Raw genomic sequence first — 23,303 nt, 5'->3', positions numbered from 1 at the left:
GGAGCTTTAGAAACATGAGAGCATGATATAAATAAAATACATTGTATTTATGTCCTAGTATCTGGGCACATGCCTTCTCCATCATCCGGAGAGAAATGTGTCTCATGGTTAGGCAACAGAGATGCATCCTGGGAGAGTCTATAGAAAATCTGGGAGAGCTGGCAAGACTCATTTGCAGAGATCCTCTGTCCTAAGCTTTAAGAGGTGGCAGCCAGCCTCAGACCTGGGAACTGAGAGCCAGGGACAACAGATTTTGCTCTGATGCTTAAGCTGCAGACCATTTAATCCTGTAGAGGCCTCTAAACTAGGCCCCTGAACTGAGGATTAGCCAGAAACTACAGGATGGGAAAGGAGGGTGGGGAAGAGGATGCCCTAACTGCTTTATACTGATTGTACAATTCAAGAGGATTTGGGATAGGAGATGTAAAGCAAACAGACTCCTTATTTTTCCTGCTGGAATTGGACTCATAAAACCTGGTTTCCTGGCTGCTTCTCCTATGAGGTTGCAAGGAAGCCAAGGGGTAAGGAAGGAAGAAAATTAATATTTATTTGTGGATTTATGTTGATTATCTCATATGCAGGGATTACCGCCACTCTCTTGATGAGGGAGCCAGGGCCCAGAGAGGTGAAGCCCCTTGACCAGTGTCAAACATCTAGTCAGTGGTGGTGCGAGAACCTGCATCGGAGACTTCTAGATCCTACACAGTTTCTCCTATGCCTGCGTGAGCTGGCAACCCCTGGGGGCACGGCCGGAGGAAGCACCAGCCCCATCACACACAGCACAGAGGACAGAGTTTGCACTCAGGAGAGGGGATAGCAGAGAGTGTCAGCATTCTGGGGTATTTCTGTGGGGAGGAAGAAATCTGCCGGTTCACGGAGCTCACCCCCATGCCCAACAAGCCTTCCGGGGGTCTTCTCTCAGAATTCCTGAATCATCCCAGCATGGAAGGCCTGGAACGAGGAACTGAGTTTCTCAGCACCGGCCATAAAACTGTGTCCACAGCTAGAGAGGCTCAGGGTATATTTATGGACATCTGACCGAGTCAGCCTGCCTCCCCTCCTAAAGACAACCCCCAATTCCATGCACACATAATATGCTTTGGAGGTGGTCCTCCATCTTGGGGATAGAGGTCCACCCCCAGATAATTCTATGAACTGCTTGAGAAAATGATTCTCATTGCTTCAGCGTCCTGCCTGGTTCCTTGCCTACCATGTTCAATAGACTCTTGGCTCAGGTGATAGATGAACGCTGCCATCATATCATAGATTGGATAATAATTCCCCCGAGAGGAGCCAAGAACATTCTGCCTAATGGCAGCTGCTAGAATAAGGGCATGACTTCCCACAGGGAGCACCGTGATAGGAATGGCCATTCTGTTGATTAAACAAAACAAAACAAAATAAAACACCCCTCCCCCAACAACAACAACCAAAAAAGCTATCAGTACCAAGATTTTAGAGCCAGGGCTCCTGGATGGGGCAGGCAGATGTGACAGTTTCTGACCCATTTCCAAGAAAGCAGCACCTGTTTCCTGATGCAGGAGGTTCAACTGTCCCAAAGCATTGTCTCCTGACCTCGTACCAGCGCCGAGTATGCAGGTTACTCAGTGGCATGGGAATCCACTTCCCCTGCGGGACAGTGGGCTCCCGCAAGTAGGGCTGGTTTGCATGATTTACTCAGGAGTCCTAGTGAAAGCCTTAGAACCATGGGTCCTTCAGGCACTGATGCAGAATTGGCCTGGGGACCTTGAACGCCAGAGGGACTTACTGCCAGGTTAGGAATAAGACATGGGATCTTTATCTTCTCAGATCAGGGCAATTTTGTGCATTGACGATCATGGCTGTAGATAGCCACGTGTATTACCTGGGGACTTGGTGTTCTAGCTGCTGGGACACAAGGCGTGTCACGGGCTCTTGAGAAAGTGACAAAGGATTTTCAGAGCCAACACGAGGGATGTGATTCTGTTGTCCTTTTAGCTGTCAGTTAAATTCATGGCAAATAATCCTTCTGGAAGGCAGATGGGGGGGTGGAAATACTCTGGCTTCTACCTGGAAGCAAGCTTTCTCGCTTTTAGAAATGAAATGAAAACAAAAATACCAGCTGTTCAGGTATACTGAATTAATGAAGAGAGGAAAATGGGTCTCCTCTACTAATAGCAATTTCCAAGTGACATGATTTCCTGCGGGAGGTATGTATGTGGAGGAAATGCTCATTCTCTTACATTTGGCTGGTTATTTGTACCTGGAAAGGATTTTACCTATCCATCTCCTTTTAATTATTTTTTCCAGTAAAATCCTGTCCGTGGGCATGTATATGTGTGTGCGCGTGTGCACCGTCTTCTCTAGGTCAGTTCTAATAGAGACAGTGCACAGAGAAGAATTAGAAATCCAACCCAATGAGACATCCTAAGCCTAAGAGTCAGGCTGTAGGATGAAAAAGATGGTCTTCTGAGACTGGGTCCTTCCTGAGACCACGGCAACGTGGAAAGGAATGCCCCGTGGTACTCTGTCCTGGGCTGATTCAATGTCATATGGGTCATGATTTGTGTTCCTAGGTAAAGATGTCAACTTCTGTCAGGAATAATATTGCCATCTATTATTTCAACAGCATTGTGTTGGAGGAAGAGGGGAGAAGTTTCCTGAACATTAAGTATTCCCATTTTACAGGCAGGGAGAAGCTACATATCATCAAGGTCATCCAGCTTTCCCCGCTCTGGTTTCCGGGGAAAACGACATGCCTTGAGAAAAACCCGGTCGAGTGCTAATGCCTAAATGAGTTCACCCAGATTTATGCTGATGCCTGACTTCCAAATGCCGAGTCATCTCAAATATCCAATCTACAGACATTAAGAGCAGCAGCTTCATAATCAAATGTCAAAGTGATTTAGGGAGAAAAAGGACGAGAGTTTTATGGGGCCTGGAGATGCGGTAATAAGATTTAGAGAGAAAATTCAAGGCCCAGGGACCAGAAAAATGCATTATTCTGGCACATGTGGATGCTTCCAGGATTGGTGTGGCTCGTCTCAACGACGCAGCGGCTCCCTGCCTGGCAGCCAATAACCCGGTAACCTGTGCTGTGTATACCCAACCTGATCTGCCACTGTCTGCCTGGGGCTTCTGGTCTTGGCCTCTGTTTCTCATTGGCAGAGGAACAAACTAGAAGCTTCCTGCTGTGGCCCTACCCCTGCCCTGTGCCTCCTGGGGCTGATGCTGACCCAGGCAGTGCCAGATGGTACTCGGGTGGGTCTCACTCCCCGAATCTACCCCCCTCCCCCCCACAATGCTTTTGTGACACCCCTTGGCATTTGATGTCAGCCTGATAGGGACACATGGACAGGGTCAGCCCTCCAAGCGAACGGTCAAGCTCACACAGGTTAGAGTTCACAGGAAAAACAAAAAACAAGGCTTGGAAAGGCCAAACCCCACAGCAAACCCAGTGGCAAACGGCACAGCACCCAACCTCGAGTCCTACCTTGCGGATGGTCGGGAATTTGCCATCGTAACGATAAAACCACCCAAAGGCTGGGAGAACACAGAGAACAAAGAGATGAGCTGCGGTTCTGCTTGGCTTGGTCATCTCCGGGCAGCAGCCCAGGGTCGGGATCTCAAGCAGACCCAACAGCAGCAGAACTGCCCCTCGAGCTGAATCACCCGGCCTCACCTGGGTCACCAAGCAGGCCCCACGCTGGCCCGAGATGGGCCCTGATTCCCTAGGGCCCTGCCAACCTGCTTCTCCCCGGGACACTGGCTTCAGAAGTTAGTGCCAGAAAACCAGAGATAGCCCTTGTGGGGGGGACGAGCTTGCCCAAATCACAGCTGCAGTGTGCGAACACAGAGCCTTGCTGAAAGAGAACGGGGCCGCTCCTGACGGCTCGTCCCTCCCGCCAAGGAATGGCTCAAGACAAAGGCGGACCTGGGGCTCTGCCTAGAACTTCTGTCACACGGAACAACACTGCCTTGTCTCATGGCGCAGCCCACGTGCTCCACCGTTGATGCTGAGAAAGAAGGCAAAGACCGGGGCCGCCTCTGGGAAAGGCAGCTCAGGGGCATCCACCCCCAGAAAAGCCAGATCACCAGGGCACCGGATGCTTGCTCTCCCAGGCAACAGCAGGACAGGGAAACACCTTGAACCTCAAGCTCCCTGGGCCAGCAGGGATCCCCGAAATAATTACCCACCCTGACCAGCTGGAGCTCTAGAACAGGATCTGGAAAGCCTTCTGCTGGATCAAGCCTTAACCCCTTACTTGCTGGATCTTGGGGATATCTAGGGAGTCCTGAGGGAGAGGCCAGAGCAGCAAAGGAAGGACCTGGGCTTGGGCAGTACTTAGATATCTGAACCCCTCTTTCTGGTGTTCTGGTGTGTACCAGCGGACGTTCCAGCCCAGTCACCAGTCCTGTCCTCGGGTCTTGCATGCCGTTCTTGGACTGAGCTGGCCTTGCAGGAGCTTTGCACCCACCCGTGGTCCCCACCAGCTCCTTAGGGCTGGGTGTCTATAGGGCTAGCAGGAGGCGGCGGGCAGGGCAAGCAGAGCAGCAAGGCCAGGGAGCGAAGCGGGGGCGGCAAACCTGCTCTCCCTGCTCCTCTGTGCCTCCATCCAGGTCTTCTGCTGGCTCAAGCTCGGGCTTCACTCCCTGATCAGCTACCCGGGAAGAGAGGAGGAAACTGGTGAACCGAGAAGGGCTTGGGAGACCTAAGAGGCCGGAGGTGGTTCCCAGGAGCCTGATGACCTACGACACCCTCCTCTCCAGAAACAATGATGTGAGGGGCAGAAACGGGGCTCAGAGGCCCAGACCAAACTGCTTTGCTCTGGGATGGTGCATGGAGTGTTTTCAACCTCAGTAGCTTTAGTTTTCTTGTCTGCAAAATGGGGTAATGACAGGGGCCTCTGATCTGACAGCCAAGTGAGAAACCTTTTTGCAGAGCATTCCACTGACACTTGGGAAGTGAGGGACGGAGAATGGGAATATCTGACTATTAAACACGTTTGGTGCCAAGGGCTTACAATGGAAGAACAGGTCCTCCTGGCTGCTGCTCACCACCTGGGGAACTCTGCATCCCCAGAGGATGTCAGAGCTATGTGGGCAGGGATGGAGATCCAGAGTAGGTGAGGAAATGCCAAAGAGCAAAGGGGAGACGTGTGGTTATTAAGACATGAATTTTGACATTGCATGGAGAATAGCAGATCATCCAATCCAGGGGCTTCCAACCTGGACTTTGGCCTCCCTAGGACTGTGTTAGGGAGTGTATGAGTCTTTTGTGAGCTGCTTATTAATATTTCAAATCTTAATTAGAAGAACTTGCCCATCCATCTACGAAAAGGCTCTAAGTTAAGTTCCTTTGCTTTTGGCCCAGTTTATGTTCACTCAACAGTGGAACATTGATGCTTTCTTACGAACAAGAATGACTACTTAATAAAACAATAGGAAAACAAATGATTCATTAATGGTGTGATAGGAAAAACCTGAACTTCTAAACCGTGGGGTCTGTTGGGGGTGGAGGCTAATGGTTGGGGTCCTGGATGGAGAGAAAAGCCTAGTAATAATCTTATTTAAACCTCTTTATCTCCCAAGGGTGCTTCCAACTCTGGGATCCTTAATAATCCTCCTCCCTCTTGCTGGGGCTAAAGAAAGCTCTTCTGGGGGTCTCTTGACAATCTGTCCCAGCTCAGCAGAATGTTGGCGCTCTGCTGGGTCAGCCATGGGGAGGCAGGCCATGCTCCTGGAACAGGGGTTGGCGAGAGGAGCGGCCGGTCCCACTGACATACTTACGATGAGCAGCTTCCTTTTCCAGGCAAGAGATGCTCCCCACTCTTTCCTGTCTGTTCAAAAATGTACGGTCCACCTTTCCCAGGCACAAACCCCCAAGTCAGGTATAACCTATTGGCTAACAGGGCCTCAAGGCTGAAGAGTGGCCCAGGAGGAGGCAGCGGAGGCCTGGTCCCTGCTGGCCCAGGGTAACAGGGACAGTTCTGGCCTCCCAGGGATGGGGAGAGAGGCAGGAGCTGAGCTGGCTTGGAGGCCTTCCTGCATTTCCTGACATTCCCAAACGAGATGGAATTGCTGGTGCATATAGAGTTGGATGGAAGCAGCAGCTGCCCAGCATAGGCGGGCAGGCTCGGGACATCAATCCCGTGCTTAGAAGACATTTATACCTTCAAGCAAAGGGAATTCTTCCTCCTTTTATTCAAGAAGATTGATTTGGCTTAGGAGCACTAAATAAATAAATAGCTAGAGAAAGGGTTTTTATTTTTTATAGTTCCTGAGAGGGTGTGTTTGCTCCGAAGCCAAGACCCAATTTCTAGAAAGGTACTAAATTGACTGGGATTACTTTCACGAGAAGCAATTAAAATCAATTTCTCTCCTTCTGAAGCTCCTGTTTCACTCATAAGAGCAAATTAGCTCCCTGACTAAAACAGATTATTCACCAGGAATTTAGCTCTGGCCACATCCTTGACTAATACCAACTGTTGTGAGGGGAGGCTGATGAGAGCTTGCTTTGTTCTTCAGAGAGGAGCGGGAGATGACACCCTGCCCTACAGCCAGGAAGGAATGTGCTAGCAGATGTCTGACCTGCACCAGGGAGGGGTGAAATGGAACCATCCAGATGCCCTGCCCAACCTCTTCGTTGACTGTGTTGGCAAGATGATGTCCCTCTAGGGCTCAGGTAGGCTCCAAAGTTGGGGCCAGAGTTGTCCAGACCCCATCACAAGATCCTGAATGGTTGCGATACAGCAGAGATGAGGAATCTTGGCTCTTAGGTATAGGTTCACCCCATCTCTAGAGGTTCCCAGGTCAGTTGAGCATAATCAGCTGCAGTAGAACTGGCCCTTTGTCACGTAAAGTGAGAGTAAGGCTCAGTATGGAATTCTGGACTCGTGGATGCTATGGCCCCCAAGCCACCTTGGCCTGGCTTCCTACCACCAGCCCACTGGAGCAGCATGGAGCGTGCGTCCCCACTTTGCCCTGGAGGTGTGAGCTGCCCTATGAAGAGACATCCTGGCAGCTGGGGTTGACAGGTGGACCAGGGAGCAGGTGGTGGAGGCCCGCCATGAAATTGGAGGTAAGAACCCAGGACCAATGAAGAAAGGAGGTGCGAAGGGTGGAGGGAGCTGAGCCCCAGGATGGCCACAGTGTAGGCCTAAGAGTGGTCTCAGTCCTCTCCCCAGCTTCATCCTTGAAGGGGGGTGACCCTAGCGCACACACGGGGATGCAGGTGGCAGGGGCGCCCAATTTAGGTAAGCTCTCCCCACAGTTACCCATCAGCCTTAGATCCCCAGTGTCCTCTCCAACATGAGCGCTTCCCCTCTTTCTGGCTGCTGTTGCACCCACCTCTGACTCACAACCAGGTAGGATGTCAACATGTCCCCCAGCAAACCGAGGTGATGATCCCATGAGCTGCTCGCTTTTGCCACAGCTCTCTGCTCCCTGGTCAGCAGCCCCAGGGCATGGGGAGACGTCCACCTGCCTGAGTCTCTGTCATGGGGGAGAGCCTGGTCCCCGGGAACAATGGGACAGAGAGATCTTTCCCACCCCAGGGCCCTGGCACGCGACTGCCCCTTCATGAAGAAAATGCAGCCCAGGGAGCCATGGGCTCCTCACCTGGGGAGGCGTTGGTAAATGGAGGAAGATCTGCATCTCTGTCTAGAGACTCCCCAAACCCCGGGCCCCAGAAGGAAGCCCCTCCCCCAGCATGTGATACATACATTTAGGCTTGCGAAGGGGTACTGGGTGCGCTTCGGCGGTGATGGTTTTAGGTGAGAGCAGCTGTTCCTTTGAACCCCAGTCTTCTTCCCACTGCTTCTTGAACTTTTCCTCGTCTTCTATAATCCTGAAATAAGATCCCCATGCCTGTGACTGGGGTCAGGACTTTCGCAGGCTCCCCGTCTGCCTATCGGGAAACCCTACACAGCCTGGGGAGAGGCTGTGCGGCTCCGGCTGCGGTGAAGAAAACACAGGCCCTGGTCCTTGTATTCTACAGTGAGTGGGAACGCCAGCCTGGGGATTATAGGACCGTGTTCTAGTTACCCCAACATGACAGGCTTTCCTAGATCTATGGAATGGCTACAAATAAAGGAGGATTCACCAGGGGACAAGAGGGCCAGGCAAACTAGGCCTGGAGGTGGCCTCTGGCCAGCCACAATTCTGACACAGACAGGTGTGTGCAGACACATGGACCCGGGCACTCACTGTTCCATCTCCTTCCGGTATCTTTCATTCTCCTCTGCTGCCTTCTGGGCAATTTCCTTTTTCCTTCTGAAATACAAGTTCACATTGGCATGTTGGATTCCATGCAAGAGAAGTTCACTCTTCTTGTAGTTAATTCCTGATTTGAGAAAAGTTTAAAATTTTTCTTCCAGGCTCCCTTCCAAGGATGCCTGGACCAGATTTGGATGCGGGGGGAGCAGGTCCAAGAAAATCTGGGCCCTGGACTCCGGTGTGGTTTTGTCTGGCACTGCTGAGTCGAGACTCGGCGCTGCCAGGGATGGGAGGCTGATCGCAGGAGGCCACACTCCGTGTCTACCTGCGAACACTTAGATATGGTGACTGAGGACAGGCAGGGCCTGGCTGGAGCGAGGTTGTCCAGGAGGAGGGCCCCACCCCATATAGTCAGGGCTTCCGGTCAAGGCCAGGCCAATGGGTAGAGGTATTTCCAGAACTGGTTCTCTAGGCTAATTTTGTGATGGGGAAGAGGTGACGATCCTGTCCACCTCCCTTTCCCAAATTCTCTTTATACTCCTAGGATGTATCTGGATTTGGATTTTGACAGTAGGTCTTGGTGTGTGTGTGTGTGTGAATTGCTCATCACATTTATTATCTCAGTCTATCATCTCAACCAACCCCGGGAAGAGTGGGCCTTCTTACCACAGACAGCCGTGAATCCCACCCAGCTTGGCCATATGTGACTTGGTTCACAAGTGGCTTAACTTCTCTGAGTTATAAGACCACTCAGTCTCCTCACCTGTGAAATGGATTAATACCACATATCTTCCAGAGCTATTGTGGGAATTAAGTAAAACATAAATACTGGCCCTGATACAATGCCAGCCCCACAACTGATACTCAACAAATGTTAGCTACTGCTAGTAGTATCCTCATTTTCCGTACTCCTGGGTTTTGGAAGTCAGAGGCTCTCCTCAGCTACAAGGGAAGAGCTTGGTGGTCTGGAGACAAGGGATGGATGCACAGATCACCCCTGGGCCCATGTGATGAAGGCAGGATGAAGGTGGCCCAGGACACATCGTGTGGGGCGGGGATAGGGGAGGCCTGGCTGGCCACACTCCACTCACTGTCGCTCCATCTCCTGCTGCTCCTGGAGGATCTTGTTGGACTCCATCGCCAGCCGCTTCTGCATGAGAAGCTCCTGCCGCTGCAGCTCGCGCTGCCGGGCCTCCTCCAGCCGCTCCCGGTCTGTCAGGAACAACTCCCGGCCCTGGGGAAGTGAAGAGAGGCCCCCGGCTCAGTCTCCAAGGGAACCTGGGCATCCACTGCCACAGCCCCGGGGACCAAGATGCAGGTTGTCTTCTTATCACCGTGGCCCCTGTGTCAGGCACTGTGGTTCCTGGTCGTCTCTGAGCAAGCTTCTCCTGGCTGGGCAGAGATCTCTCCCTCCGCTCTGTCAGAGCTTCAGGAACGGAGACCCTCTGGCCTTTTCCAGGAGGGTGTGGCTGAGATCAGGGGTCTGAATGGCTGGGGCTGGAGGTCAGGGGTTAGGTGCCCCCTATGAAGGCATTCTGGACTTACGGCTCCAGCTACGATGGAGATGGTCAGGCTGCGGCTACTCTTCAGCACGTTCACGGCCTGGTGGTGGAACAAGAGGACAGCTGGCTGAAGCCCGACAGACCAGAGCAGTCGAGGCCTCCAGAGAGCACAGACGGTCTCAGACCCCGTGGCAGGGCAAGGGAGAAGAGAAGTGAATGGTAGACATGATAATGGCCAGCGACCCAAGACCCCGCATCTCACCTCCTTGTGGTCCAAGTTGGAGAAGTCGATGCCATTGACTTCGACAATCTGGTCCCCTGTCTGGTGGAGAAATAGAGAGGGATCAGCGTGTTTGCACTACCTGTAAACCCACTCATCCACGGGAAGGGCTTCCCCTCGTGGCCAGGGTCAGATATCGAGCCTTCAAGTGGCAGCACCTCAATTCTTCCTGATGAACACAGCAGTTAGAAAGCTCCCAGGACACCTCCATTTCATATCTCTTTTATTAGCTGTCAAATATTATGCCCTTAGAGATTCATTCCTTTGGCTTAATTTACGACATTCACTTTAAAAACTCAGTTTGTAGACATAGGATCCTTTGGGTTTCTCATATAGCAGAGAATATGCTGAGCCATAATAACAATTTGTATAATAGCTAACATTTGTCTGTCCCTTACTACATGCCAGGCAGTCTGAAGCATATGTATTAATTCATTTAATCCAATGACTCTAGAAGGAAGGATATTTCCCTAGAGGAAACTGAAGCACAGAAACAGGAGTAACTTGTCCAAAGTAGAGAGAAAGGGTTCTGGCTCTGGCACCAGACCAGGTTTGTATCCCAGCCCTATCACACTAGGTACATTGATCATGGAAAAAGCGCACACTTTCTGCAGGTCTCTGTTTCTCCATCCGTAAAATGAGGATAATGACAGTACCTAATTCTCAGAGTTCTTATAAATTTTATTTTTTTAAAAAAATATTTTATTTATTTATTTATTTTGGGGCAGAGAGAGAATGAGTCGGGGGAGAGGCAGAAGCAGACTTCCCGCTGAGCAGCAAGGATCCCAGGACCCCAGGATTCTGACCTGAGCCAAAAGCAGATGCTTAACTGACTGAACCACCCAGGGTGCCCCAAGAGTTCTTATAAATTTGTATAAATTTTAAAGGCCTTAGGACAATGTCCTACCTATTAAACACTCAGTGAATGTAAATTATTATTACTACATTTCCAAACTCAGGACCAAAGGCTCTCAGAGCTGGAGAAGACTGTGGAAAGTTCGAACGTGAGCCTTCCCATGGGGGTGGGTAGGAATCATTGGCCAGTGGCTGCTGAGAGAGGGCTGTGTGGGAGGGCCTGTGTCTCTGTTGCTCTGCGATCATAGTCTGACCCATCCCCCCACTGGGGCCATGCGAGGGTCACTCACCTCCAACCCCACTTCGGCAGACAGGGAGCCAGGCTTCACATTGCTGATAAAGATGCCAGGTTTCTGGACAGGCCCACTGGAAATGCTGCGGAAGAGACGGGAAATGCAGATGAGGCTCTACTCATCCCTGCAGCATTGTTCATTCCCAGTGTCTTATCCCCTCTTCCCGCATGTCCAGTGCTTTGACCCCTCAGGACCCAGGTCACCCATGAGGCTCAGTTACCCATTGTGCTCTGTTGTTTACCTGTCTGGCCTCATTTTCCTGAGGAAACAGCCACAAAATCTATTTTTCATTCCCCGCTACGCAATCCCTTACCCAATACATGGCACATACTGTTTCTTTTCTCTTTCTAGAACTTTCTTAGTCATTCCTTAAGACTCAAATGCTATCTCTTCTACAAGGTTCTCACCAACCTCCTTACTCTATCCCAAGCCTCAGCTAGTTCCTCCCTCCTCAGTACTCCCAAGATACCTCCACCAAGGATGGCATTTGTACATCATTTCCCCTCCCACATCTGTGGCAGACATCACTAATCAATCGCAGCATTCTTTCCCACTAAACTTAGATACAGCCTTAGAGTTCTTCTCAAAGCACAGTGGACTCTTGAACAACCTGGGTTAGAACTCATCAGTCCACTTACACATGGATTTCTTAGAGTACAGTGCTGTAAAAGCATTTTCTTTTCCTTACGATTTTCTTAACAACAGTCTCTTTTCCCTAGCTTCTTTTGCTGTAAGAAAATAGTATATAGTATGTAAAACACAAAGTACGTGTTAAGCAACTGTTTAGGCTATCAGTAAGGCTTCCCGGTCAACAGTAGGCCATTAGCAGGTAAATTTGGGGGGAGTCAAAAGTTATGTCTGGGTTTTGGATGGTGCCGGGGGTCAGCACCCCTGATCCCTGTGTTATTCAAGGGTCAAATGCCATATACTCCAGGCAGCCACCACCAGTTGATTAGAAAGAGCCCGGGACGGGAGACCTATGTGCCTGTCTCTGACGCAGAACATAGCTCCATCAGAGTCCTTGTCACTCTCTGCTGTCACTCTTTGCTGTAACTCTCCAGTGGCTGGTCTCCATGTTCACTATGTTCTACAATATAATCTCTTAATCTCTTAGGAAGGAGGGACTTTTTTTTTTTTTTTAATCACTTATCTTGGCAAAAAAAGTGTTAAATAGGGCACGGATTACATGGAGCACTGGGTGTGGTGAAAAAATAATGATACTGTTATGCTGAAAATAAATAAATTAATAAATAAATAAAAAGAAATTTCAAAAAAAAAAGTGAATGAATGGAAATAATACAAAAACCTCACATAATGATTGCTAATGTTTGGCGGTTGCTTGCCACCTACTAGGCATGGAGCTGTTACTTTAATTCTGTCATCTCAACCCTCCTCACAACAACTGGTTTTGTGGGTATTCTTATCCCCAATTTACAGAGGCTCAGAGTGGCTAAGCGACTAGCCCTAGGTTCTAGAGCTCCTAGGTGGCGGAGTGGGGGCTGGAACATAGATCTGTAACTGTAGTACCTGTGTGCTTAGTAAGAACACCCCACATTTGGCCCGAGACCTGTTTGCAATTCCCTGGATGCCACTTAAGGGAGCCCACAAGGTAATAAATGACACAGGAACTGTAACAGAGATGACAGGCTGGACAGGTTCCCTTTGCTGTGACTTGAGGGCCCACAAAAGGAACATGGCTCTGCTTTTGGGTCTCAGTTTTGTCATCTGTACAATGGGCCTGTTAGAGCTGTCCCTCTGGACGTATAGGGCTGCTGTGGACCTCAGGGAAGAAAACAGGCACTGAGAAGTGGCATCTCCTCAGAAGCAGTGGTAAGAAAAGGGAGAGGTGTTAGGGGTCTCCTGGGGTCTCCTGGCCATATTGAGCCTCAGGGCACGCCAGCCACCCACCTGCAGCCAAGGCCCCGGGATCCTACTAGGCTGATGAAGACCTTCTTCTCCTTGTTTTCCCGACTGCCGGGGAAGGCCAGGCTACTTCGCCCACCCTGGAGGAAGGACGGGATAAGGGTCACTGGGCCTCCACATCTTTGCAAGTAGCTTCCTGATTTCATAAAGCCCTTTAGAGCAAGCACTGCTGTCCCCCTCCCCCCCCCCAATGAGACTGCTCACCATTATGTCCCTGGGGGGTATGTCTGCCCCAGCTGGGCCTGGCTAAGGGCCCACCACCCATAGGGACATTCTGGATGCCCTGAGGGCCTGTGAGAAGCCCCTAGAGGCACATCTCTGGGGCAAGCCCTCTCTGGGGACTGGCTGCTCCTCCTTGAAGACAACCCCATCGAGACCACATCGCAGGTGTCCTGGCCCTTACCCCAGATTCCGACACAAACTGATCCACGTACTGCCATTTGAGGGGTTCCTCTGGGGAGCTGGGGGCAGGGAAAGAAGAAGAGCGTTACTAGAGATGTTGGAGGAGCTAGGCTCCAAATCCAGATCTGCCAGTTGGGAGCCTCCAGCTACCGCTGGCCCAAGAGCAGTGCCAGCCTGGCTGACGCCAGACCCTGTGGCCAGTGCCAGACCCCTGAGCCCGCAGGGAAGGGTCTATCTGCAGAGGCGGGTCTTGCTCACCTCTTCACAGGAATCAGGCCGATGTCTGTGGGAGAAAGGGAGGGGGGTTAAGACGGCTCCTCTGCCCTCCCTTCCTCCCCCAGGAGCTGGGGACCCTGCTGCTGACCCCACCCTAGCCCATGCCTCCATCAGCGCCCCATACCCTCTGGCCTCACTCACGTCTCACTTTGATGGACACAGTCTTCTTGGTGCGGATGAGGTTGATGACCTCCTCGTGGGTGCAGGAGGAGATGGAGTAGCCATTGATCCGCACAATCTCATCCCCTACCTTGGCCACAGACAGAGGGAATGAGCACCGGGTTGAGGGGGCATCCGGCAGCAAGACAGGCTTGCCCCCAGAGGCTCTAGGCCTGCTCTCTCAGAAAAGGGACGATGACCATGTCTTCCCTCAGAAGAAATCTGGCCATGCTCCCTTGTACCTTGTTACAACCAACCTACTTGCCATCAGCCTGAGGGGGTCCCATGGTAGCGACATGTCCAAACAGTCTTTCTGGCTCATGTGGCAGATGGGAGATCCAATGTGGGAGGTGAGAGGCACAGAGGGTGGGTAACAGAGCTGAGACTAGAGCTTGGGATTCTGTCCCCTGAGTCCAGTCCCCCCTTTGCCCCACTGGGTCACCATCAGGCTCTGGATCCCATGTAAAGGGCAACCCTTCACTTAGATTCAAGCAGCTCTTCCTTGGCCTTTGTCCCACGCCACCCCAAGGAGAAGGCTCTTCTGACCTTGTTAATCACTGAAACACCATAACTGAGTCAGGGTGGGAACTTCCATGATTCCTGACTCAAGTTCACATCTCTGACACACACACGACTTCTTCCCACTCTATGGATGCTCAGGGGACATTGTAAGCCTGCCACAGGCCTGACCTCTGAATTCCCATGCTGGGAGTAAGAAAGACTGCTGAATAAACACAAGGCTTTGGCATCAGATAACCTGGATTCAAACCCCTGCTTCTAGCTGATTCTCTTCTAGCAATTCTTTTTTAAAAAAATTTTTATTACTCAAAAATATCTTCATTTTTTATTTAGCTTTCTGACTCTGTGCTTGTGCCTTCAACACTTTCACCACGATCTTCTGCTCTTCAATAAGGAAAGCACGCTTGATCCTGTCACAAACACACTTAGCACATGTGGAACCACCATCGGCCCTGCTGACGTGTTTTTACATTTTAGACAACCTCCTAAGAACAGCAGGTGTTAAGGCACCTGGGTGGTGCGGTTAGCAAGGGTTCAGGACAACCTCGTTTTGCTCGAGGCTGTACTATAGAAAAGCCCACAACGATATGCCAACGCTGGCACATTCAGAATGCCTAAGGATGCTGTGCCCAGGAGAGGAAAAAGGACCTTGGGCAAGTCCCTTGAACTTTCTGGGCCTTGGTTCCTCTCATCTGTAAACTGAGGAAAGGCTCTGGTTGCTGCGAGAATTAAGTAAGTGTGTCTGTGTTAAGCCAGCCAGCCCCTGGCATAGAGTCAGGAATCAAACGGTCACTACTGTTATCAGTTGTCCGGCCGGAGCCCTAAATACTCCTGCCCTCTTCACAGGACTTCAGGCCTCATTAGGTTGGGAGAGACAGGAGCTCGTGGGCCTGTAGGGTCAGCCTGGACACAGATCTGTGGTGAGCACATCGCCTGCTGGACACTGCTGGGGGCCCCTCCAAGCACCTTGGCTCTGGGGATCAGTCCTGAAGCTCCTCACTTCATAACCGCAGGGCTAGAAGAACCCTCAGACATCAGCTGAAGCTGAAGCCCAGGGAGGTGATGTTTTGTGTAAGGTTACACGGCCATTAGCTGCAAAACAGGGACGGGCTCTTGGGTGTCCCTCTTCTCCAGCCTGAGATCAGCCCAAGCCAGCTGGCGGCTTCACTCACACCACATGTGCTGTCCCTTTGGGATCTATTGGTACATGTGGAGGACACAACTTGACTCTGTGGGGTCTGGGAGCTGGGCGGGCACACAGCCTGTGAGGGGTCTGGCTAGGCCAATCCCCAAAGTCTACAACAACCCCACAGTGTAACCTTCTCAGTACTCCTCAATACGACTTACTCAATACCATCTGAATGCTTCCCTTGCACACCTCAACACAGACCCCAATCTTTTCAGGGACCTGATGACAGTGGCAAGGAACTCGAAAAAGTTCCCTTGAAACTTTTTCGAAAAGGGGGGGCTCACTAAAGAACTCTCTAGGTTTCTGGGGATACCTCCTGTGAGGAGAGCAGCTAGGCTACCTCCTCAAATCCACTTTTTTTTTTTTTAAAGATTTTATTTATTTATTTGAGACAGAAAGAGCACAGAGGGAGGGGAGAGGGAGTAGCAGAATCCCCGCTGAGCTAGGACTCCATTCCAGGACCCCGAGATCATGACCTGAGCTGAAGGCAGACACTTAACCAACTGAGCCACCCAGGCGCCCCTTACACCTATTTTTTTTTTTTAATAAAGATTTTTATTTATTTATTTGATAGACAGAGATCACAAGTAGACAGAGAGGCAGGCAGAGAGAGAGGGGGAAGCAGGCTCCCCGCTGAGCAGAGAGCCCGATGTGGGGCTCGATCCCAGGACCCTGAGATCATGACCCGAGCCGAAGGCAGAGGCTTAAACCACTGAGCCACCCAGGCGCCCCACACCTATTTTTTTTTTATAGCAACTCTGTTTCTGTTAATCAAATGAGGAAACTGAGGCTCAGAGAACTCAAGTGGTTTGCTTAAGGTCACCTGGTTAGTAATCAGAATTGCTGGGATCTGAAGTCAGGTCTCCCCTACTGACAACAAGCGTGTCTCTTGGGCATCTGGAAGCAGAGAGGAAGGGTACCTGGCCAAGCCTGGCTGCAGATCCCAGCATCCTGTCCTCTCTGGATTCTTGCCACCTGTTACAGGTGACCTCAAGTCCCATAAGAAAAGCAGAGATAACTCTGCGCATTTTATGGCTGGGTCAACCCAGGAACACAGAATCGTTCTCTAGCCCTGGATGATAGAGAACATTATGCCGAGCAGACACACCTAAGAAAAAAACCCAACATATCCTGTAGGTGGACCGAACAGGTCAAATCAGCAGACCTTCAGTCCAGCCAGGATGTGTCTGAACATGTCTCTCCCTTGCCTTCCAGAATCTTCTTTTGTCTTCAGATCTCAGGCACGAGATCTTCCCAGAAACATGAACCCCAGACAGGTGAATGGAGGTGGACATTTTCCCCAAGCTCCCCTGAGTGAGGATTCCTGTCTTGTTCCTAAAGGGAACCTGTTGGGGACCCCAGTCAGAATGATTCCCACACAGCCCCTGGCTCAGGCTACACTATCAGCTTTCCTCTCGCTCTCGCTCCAGCACGGAGACCTGCAAAAGGCTCTTTGTGCAAAGGCCACAATGAAATGACGATCTGAGGGACAGGGGCACAAAGGACAGATGAGCCTGTCAGCCCAAGAAAGAGAAGATAATTTATAAGCCTGAGAAACAGGTGGGACAGCAAAAATGCCCCGATGTCCCCAGTCATGGAGGCATCATTGAGAAATGCTTGTCCTAGCAGGAGAGTTCGCCCTGGAAAAAAAAAGAGGGCCTCAGGCGATGCCAAGAGAGGAGCTCATTATGTCTTTTCTCTGGCTGTGTTTCTGGGCTGGAAAATGGGCCCCACAGGAGAGGGGTAATGAAGTGGCTGAAATTTCAGCTGCCACTGGCGAGCCTTGAGACAGGGATTTAGAACAAAGCGATGTCTGTCAGCTCCCACTTCCCACCTCCCCCTCCACGGGGTCTGAACCAGGCTTCAAGCCCCCTGAAGCCCCTCTCTTGGCAACCTGATAACAAACATGCTGGCAGCTCTGGGAGGGGCTGGGAGGGCTTCTTCTATCAGGACATATAAGAACACAGCTCAGGGCTCCAGCAGGAGCGAGATCTGGAGGTTGGCCCATCTCTGCTCAGACTCGGAGGTGTGGGACCCAAAGGGAGAGGCACCTGGGGTGCTCAAGAGAGATGCCTGGGCTTGGCAGTCAGGAGACCTGCATTCAGATCCTGACTCTGCCACTTACAGGTTCCAACTCTAGTCAAGTCTCTGAGGCTCTATTAACTCCTAAGATGGAGACGATACAGTGAGAACCGGTAGTGGGCATGTCGCCCGGCACAGTATAGGTGTTTATTTAATTTCCCTCTCTGCTTACTTAACAAACACATAGCACCGTATACTGGGCACTTCTTTTTTTTTTTTTTTTTTTAAAGATTTTATTTATTTATTTGACAGACAGAGATGACAAGCAGGCAGAGAAGTAGGCAGAGAGAGAGTCGGAAGCAGGCTCCCCGCTGAGCAGAGAGCCCGATGTGGGGCTTGATCCCAGGACCCTGGGATCATGACCCGAGCTGAAGGCAGAGGCTTTAACCCACTGAGCCACCCAGGCACCCCTATACTGGGCACTTCTATAAGTACTTTATAGTATGAATTCACTTACTCTTCATGATAACCTGATGAGGTAGGGAGTGTTATCATTACCCCCATTTTACAGATGAGGAAACTGAGGCATGGGGTTTAGTCATTTTATCACAGTCCCATAGCTCATGAACAGCAAAGCCAGGAGAGTCTGGCTCTGGGGATCTATGCTCTTAAGCACCACACTACCCTGGGAATTCTTTTTCCCTTCCAGTTAAAGGCTACGTGTGAAAGCTCCAGGTGCCAGGATGTAACTACACTCCTCCTTTGTGAAGTAGGGGAGGGGATGTTAAATGCAACAGCCAGGCTCCCAGGGTGACTGAAGAAAATAAGCAATTGCCTGCAGCCTGATGTCTATGAGCCTGAGGAAAATCTGTCAGGATGTGCCAGCCTCTTCCTCCCCCAGAGTCCCAGAAAGGCAAGGTGACCACGTTCTGTGGGGACACAGGAAGCCTGAGGCCCTGACCCCCCCCACCCATTCCACTGGATTCTGCTCGCTCACCTGGAGCCCGACATTGTCTGCCTGACCGCCTTTGATGAGGTGGGAGATGAAGAGCCCGCAGCTGAACTCGAGGCCCCCACGAACGCTGAGGCCGAGGCCTTCGGGGTGCAGACGGTCCAGGCGCACCTCCTTCAGCTTCCTGCCGCAGGAGAAGTCAGTGAGGGCCCAGTGCCGGCCTGACTGCCACCACTGACCCACTCATGAGTGAGTGACCCCGTTCCTCCAGCCTGGCAATGCCCTCTGTACCTGGAGCGCCGGGGTGTCAGCTGGTCGTACTCCACCTGGTGTTTCAGAGGGATCAGGGGCCTGATGGCGTCGAACAGTGGCAGGCGGCTAGGTTCATTGATGACCAGCTTCAGGTCCCCCACGAGCACGGCCACATCCATGGTTCTGCAGAGATACCGGGAACACCTGGAGCTCCACCCATGGCCATGGCCTCTGACACCCAAGGGTTCCCAGAGGCAGCAGTCCCAGGCTGGGTCCCCACTCACTGGGTCCAGGCCCTGGAAATGGAAAGAATGCTCCTGAAAAGCCCAGAGGCCCTAACTCTGGGCCAGGTGCTTCATAAGAGCCTCACTGTTTCCCAATAAATGTCACAGGGAAACTAGAGAGGTAGGGATTGTTAACCCATTCTACAGATGAACTCAACCAGGACTCAAACTCAGCTCTGCCTACTTCTGAAGCCCAGGATTTCTCTAGCCAGGAAACTTCACAGGAGATGCTGATGACCCCACTTCTGCTCCACAGCTAAGCTCTGTCGAGTCTGCCCTCATAGTATCTCTCATATGACTCCTCCTTGCCCCATTCAGACCCTCAGCATCTCTGGCCTGCCCTTCTCCAGCTGCCACCAACCTGGTCATGTTCGTCTCATATTTTCTAAGTGTAAGTCACTTTCCTTCTCAAAACCCTTCAATGGCTCCCCACGGCCCGGAGGCCACCACCCTTTCTCCTCAACAGGCTCAGGGCCTCCACGACCTGTCTCTACAGAGCTGCTCTGCGCCCGTGGCTGGTCCTGTGTGCCTTGAGTTCTGCTTCCCCAGATTACCTGTCATTTCCCATTTGCCCCCCGTGCTTTCGTGTCTCTGCACTTGTACTCATAATTGATCCCTCCGCCTGGAATGTCCTCTGATATTTCCACCTGTCGACACCCTTCATAGCCTTCAAAACCTAGCTCATGCCTTCTTGGTCCCCCCCACCCCATGATTAGAAGCAAGACTCCTTTCTTTCCATCTGGCTTTTACTTCACCTTAGCAGTTATCTTCCTGCAACTCCTATTAGAGTTCTTTGTGTTTGTAGAGTCTGTATACTCCCCCCACTAGGCCACGAGTTACTGTAAGCAAGAACATAGATCTTATTCATTTCCAGATTCTGCATGGTGCCCAGCAAGTGGCAGGAGCTTAGAATGTGTGATGAATGAATAAAGAAGCAGGTGAATGACAACAGATACAACGGACGTGTGGCTGGGGCCCTCTGGCATTTATGGTTCCATCTCAGCAATCATATTCTTTTCAACCTCTCTTGACAGCCTCCCCCATTGGATTACAAGCAACCTGAGCACAGCGGCCAGGCTGACTTGTTCCCTAGTGTACCCTCAGCTCCTAGCAAAGATCCACACGCTAAGTATTGGAGTGAATATTTGCTGAGGCAAGTGAAGGACGTGTCTGTTCGATTCCCAGGAGCATGGAGCATCCGCCTCCCTCCCAGAGCTCCCCAGAATGGGAAGGGGAGGCTCCCCTGTCTCAGAACAACCCACCCAAGGGCTCCCTATAGACAGAGTTCCCTGGGGGGGCCACAGGTGTTGGACCCTGCCCACTTACTGATGATACATCCGCAGCACGTCATAAAGATAGTCCTTCTCTGCATCATTTTCAATCAGAAAATCCACCTAGAAAACCCAAGGGCAGAGTTCTAGACCGAGGCCCAGCACACCCACAGCAGACCCCAGGGAGAGGGAGGCCCCTGCCACTGCCCAGCATCCCGACAGGGCTGGGGCTGCAAAAGGAAGGCAGCCAGGAGCCAGGCTGGTCCTCCGACCCCATCAGTCATACACAGATCACCCCGATGGGGCCACGAGAGTGCCTCTGCACATCCAAATGAGGCCAGGCTGACCCTCATCCCTTGGGGCACACACCCTCATATGCACACACCCGCCCCTCCCTATGACAGTGAGGCACCCCCATGACAGCAGTGTTGCTGCTCACCCTCGTGGCCATGTCTCCAGGATCTAGAGTGGCCATGCCAGGGTCAGCTCCCCGGTCCGGAAGAAGCCCACTGTCTTACCTGATGGTGGCTATAGTGCCGGATAACTGCCTTTAGAAAGGATTTGGGCCATTCACTCAGATAGCACATGCCACCCACCAGAAGTCCCCGACCGTCTTCCGTGCCTCCAGTGTTAGGGGCCACTCCACCCTGGCCTGGCCTGATCTAGGCTGCCTTAGCTCTGACTTCTGTCCACTAGTCAGCCTCCTGGCCACTCCTTCACCTCTCCGGGCCCCTTCAGTCCCCCGCTTCTCCCCCAGGGGGAGAGTCAAGTTACATCATTTCAAGTTTGCTGACGTCAATGGCTGGGACTCAAAGGTCGGGGTCAGGAGCTGTTTCATTAGCACCTCGATCCCAGGGGAATTGGTGGGTCAAAGCCCCAAATTCCACCCCCTGGAGAGGTACAGTGTGACTCTCTACGCACCGTAGTCTTGGCTCTCCCTTTAACCCATGTCTGGGTGAGAAGGGCCTCAGGTTGGGAGCGGGGTGAGGAGGCCCTGAGCTGCACACAGTCAGGAAAGACTCTCCAAGACGGGGCTCGGACTCCCCTTAAATGAAGGCAGAGTTCAGCTGTGACAAGACAGGGTAGTCTTGCCCAGGTCTGTGACCCATTCTTCTGGGACCATTGGAACAGAACTAAGAGGGACAGGACCAGGAGGCTGTGGCAGACGTGTGCGGAGGAGTGCCGGGAAGGTGGTGAGCCAGGACTGAGCCAAGAGGATAGAAGGAAGGCTCTGGACTAGAGCAACTGGAGTGTGTTCCTCATCAGGCAGGCACCAGTGGGCACTGTGCGCCTCTGCACGGCATGATGCTGTCGAAGGCCTACTGTGTGCCAGGTGCTTTACCCTAAACGCCAGGTATCAGGAGAATGGCACAAAGTGCCCTAGAGCGGAGGGTTCCTGAAGCCAGTTCTTGGACTACTCCATGTTCGCTTGTTCAGACCATACTCTCACTTACTGACTGCCAGCCGTGTCTGAGGAACTTGACGTGAATTCTCCTTAATCTTTTAACTACCCTCTGATGTGCATGGATATCATCACCACACTGGACCGATGAGGAAATACAGGCCTGAGGAAGCAATAGAGCCGAGACTCCAACTCATGCCCACAGGCTCCAAAACCTCTGCCTTTTTTCTAACCACCACAGCGTATCCACTTACCAGATACAACTTTTTGTATGCATTTGTCTAATACACGTTTATTGAGCAACTACTGTGTGCCAGACACTATGTCTTCTTTTTCTAATTAGATTTTAAAAGCTTTTCTTTTCAGGGCCCCTGGGTGGCTTAGTCAGTTTAAGTATCTGCCTTTGGCTCAGGTTACGATCCTGGGATCCTGGGATGGAGGCCCCTGTCATTCTGCACCCCACCCCCACCACCCCTGCTCTTTTCTCTCTCGCACACTCTCTCAATAAATAAATAAAATCTTAAAAAAAAAAAAAGTCTTTCCTTTTCTTGAATCTCTCCTGATATGGGCACAGAAACCCTAAAGGAGCCCACCACCTACAAAGGCTTTATCATCTCCATCCCTCCTTCCCCACCCACCTTATGTCTGGCCCCTTCTGTCCCAAGGCAGCCTTCTCTGGCTGATGCTTGATGGGCCCATCTGCTCTCAGTCTGTATGGTGGGGGGAGTGGGGGTTCAGGCCCCTTGTCTGGGGCACTTGAGGCAAATGCTGGGTTTAGCCTTGGGCCCTATCCAGCCTCATGTCCCAGCATTCCTCCATATGGACTGGCCCTTCAGTACAGATGCACGGGTTGGGGGGGGAGAGCAAACCACATTCAGCTCCTGCAAATACAACTCCACGGGTGCACCCGGGGAGTGAGAAAGAGAGCAAGAGCAAATTAAATAATGTTGTTCTCTGCCCTCCTCAGGCTGTTCCAGGGATTAAATACGTGAATATATACAAAATACCTCCACAGTGCCCAGGGCTCCAAGATTTCAAGGGCTCAGAAATGTGGGCTTCCTTTGTGCCCCCAGACCCACTCTGCAGCCTTCTCCGTGCTGCCCTGTATCCTAGGAGGCTCTGCATGGGCCCCCTGCCCTCTGACACCCAGCCAGTAGTGAGAGAGCCCAAGGAGAAAGGAAATGGGGCTCTGACTCCCCAGCTGGATCTCTGCTGGATCACCTTACATGCAGGTCTGACCTTTTCTCTGCAGCTAAGGTTCTCCCCTGTTCTGCCCTCCCCCCTTTAGGGAACCTGGCCTCCTGCTGTGACCCCCGGGGGGAGGGGGGGAGGTCCTGTTCTACACCCTGTTGGCTCCTGTGTCTCTTAGTGGTGGTAGTGGCGGTGGCGGTGGCGGCGGCGGTGGGGGGGCGCGGGCAGCATCATTTCCTCTCTGTGAGCTCTTCCTTCACCTTCCAGACACCTGAAACATCAGCTCCCCTTGGTCTAGCCTTCCCTCCTGCTCCCCTACAACGCCTGTCCTATCA

At 51.8% G+C, this 23,303-nt stretch overlaps 1 protein-coding gene across 2 annotated transcripts in view; it reads right to left on the bottom strand.

Annotated features, from left to right (window-relative positions):
* The window catches only part of USH1C (USH1 protein network component harmonin), a 46,415-nt gene that overhangs the window by 18,452 nt on the left and 4,660 nt on the right, over positions 1-23,303 (bottom strand). For both annotated transcript variants that reach the window (XM_045066160.1, XM_045066161.1), the window contains exons 2-15: positions 20,431-20,498; positions 18,860-19,003; positions 18,614-18,752; positions 13,869-13,977; positions 13,710-13,734; positions 13,453-13,510; positions 13,035-13,129; positions 11,124-11,208; positions 9,961-10,020; positions 9,742-9,798; positions 9,288-9,430; positions 8,188-8,253; positions 7,704-7,828; positions 4,567-4,640 (exon numbers count right to left, since the gene is read on the bottom strand). In XM_045066160.1, the coding sequence (XP_044922095.1) occupies positions 4,567-4,640; positions 7,704-7,828; positions 8,188-8,253; positions 9,288-9,430; positions 9,742-9,798; positions 9,961-10,020; positions 11,124-11,208; positions 13,035-13,129; positions 13,453-13,510; positions 13,710-13,734; positions 13,869-13,977; positions 18,614-18,752; positions 18,860-19,003; positions 20,431-20,498 (1,248 nt within the window). The remainder of the gene's footprint in view (positions 1-4,566; positions 4,641-7,703; positions 7,829-8,187; positions 8,254-9,287; positions 9,431-9,741; positions 9,799-9,960; positions 10,021-11,123; positions 11,209-13,034; positions 13,130-13,452; positions 13,511-13,709; positions 13,735-13,868; positions 13,978-18,613; positions 18,753-18,859; positions 19,004-20,430; positions 20,499-23,303) is intronic.

Source organism: Mustela putorius, unplaced genomic scaffold, assembly GCF_011764305.1.
Source record: "Mustela putorius furo isolate JIRA1106 unplaced genomic scaffold, ASM1176430v1.1 tig00003859_pilon_pilon_pilon, whole genome shotgun sequence".
Taxonomy (NCBI): Eukaryota; Metazoa; Chordata; class Mammalia; order Carnivora; family Mustelidae; genus Mustela; species Mustela putorius.
The sequence above is the reverse complement of the archived record's forward strand: the minus strand, read 5'-3'. Positions and strand labels throughout refer to the sequence as shown.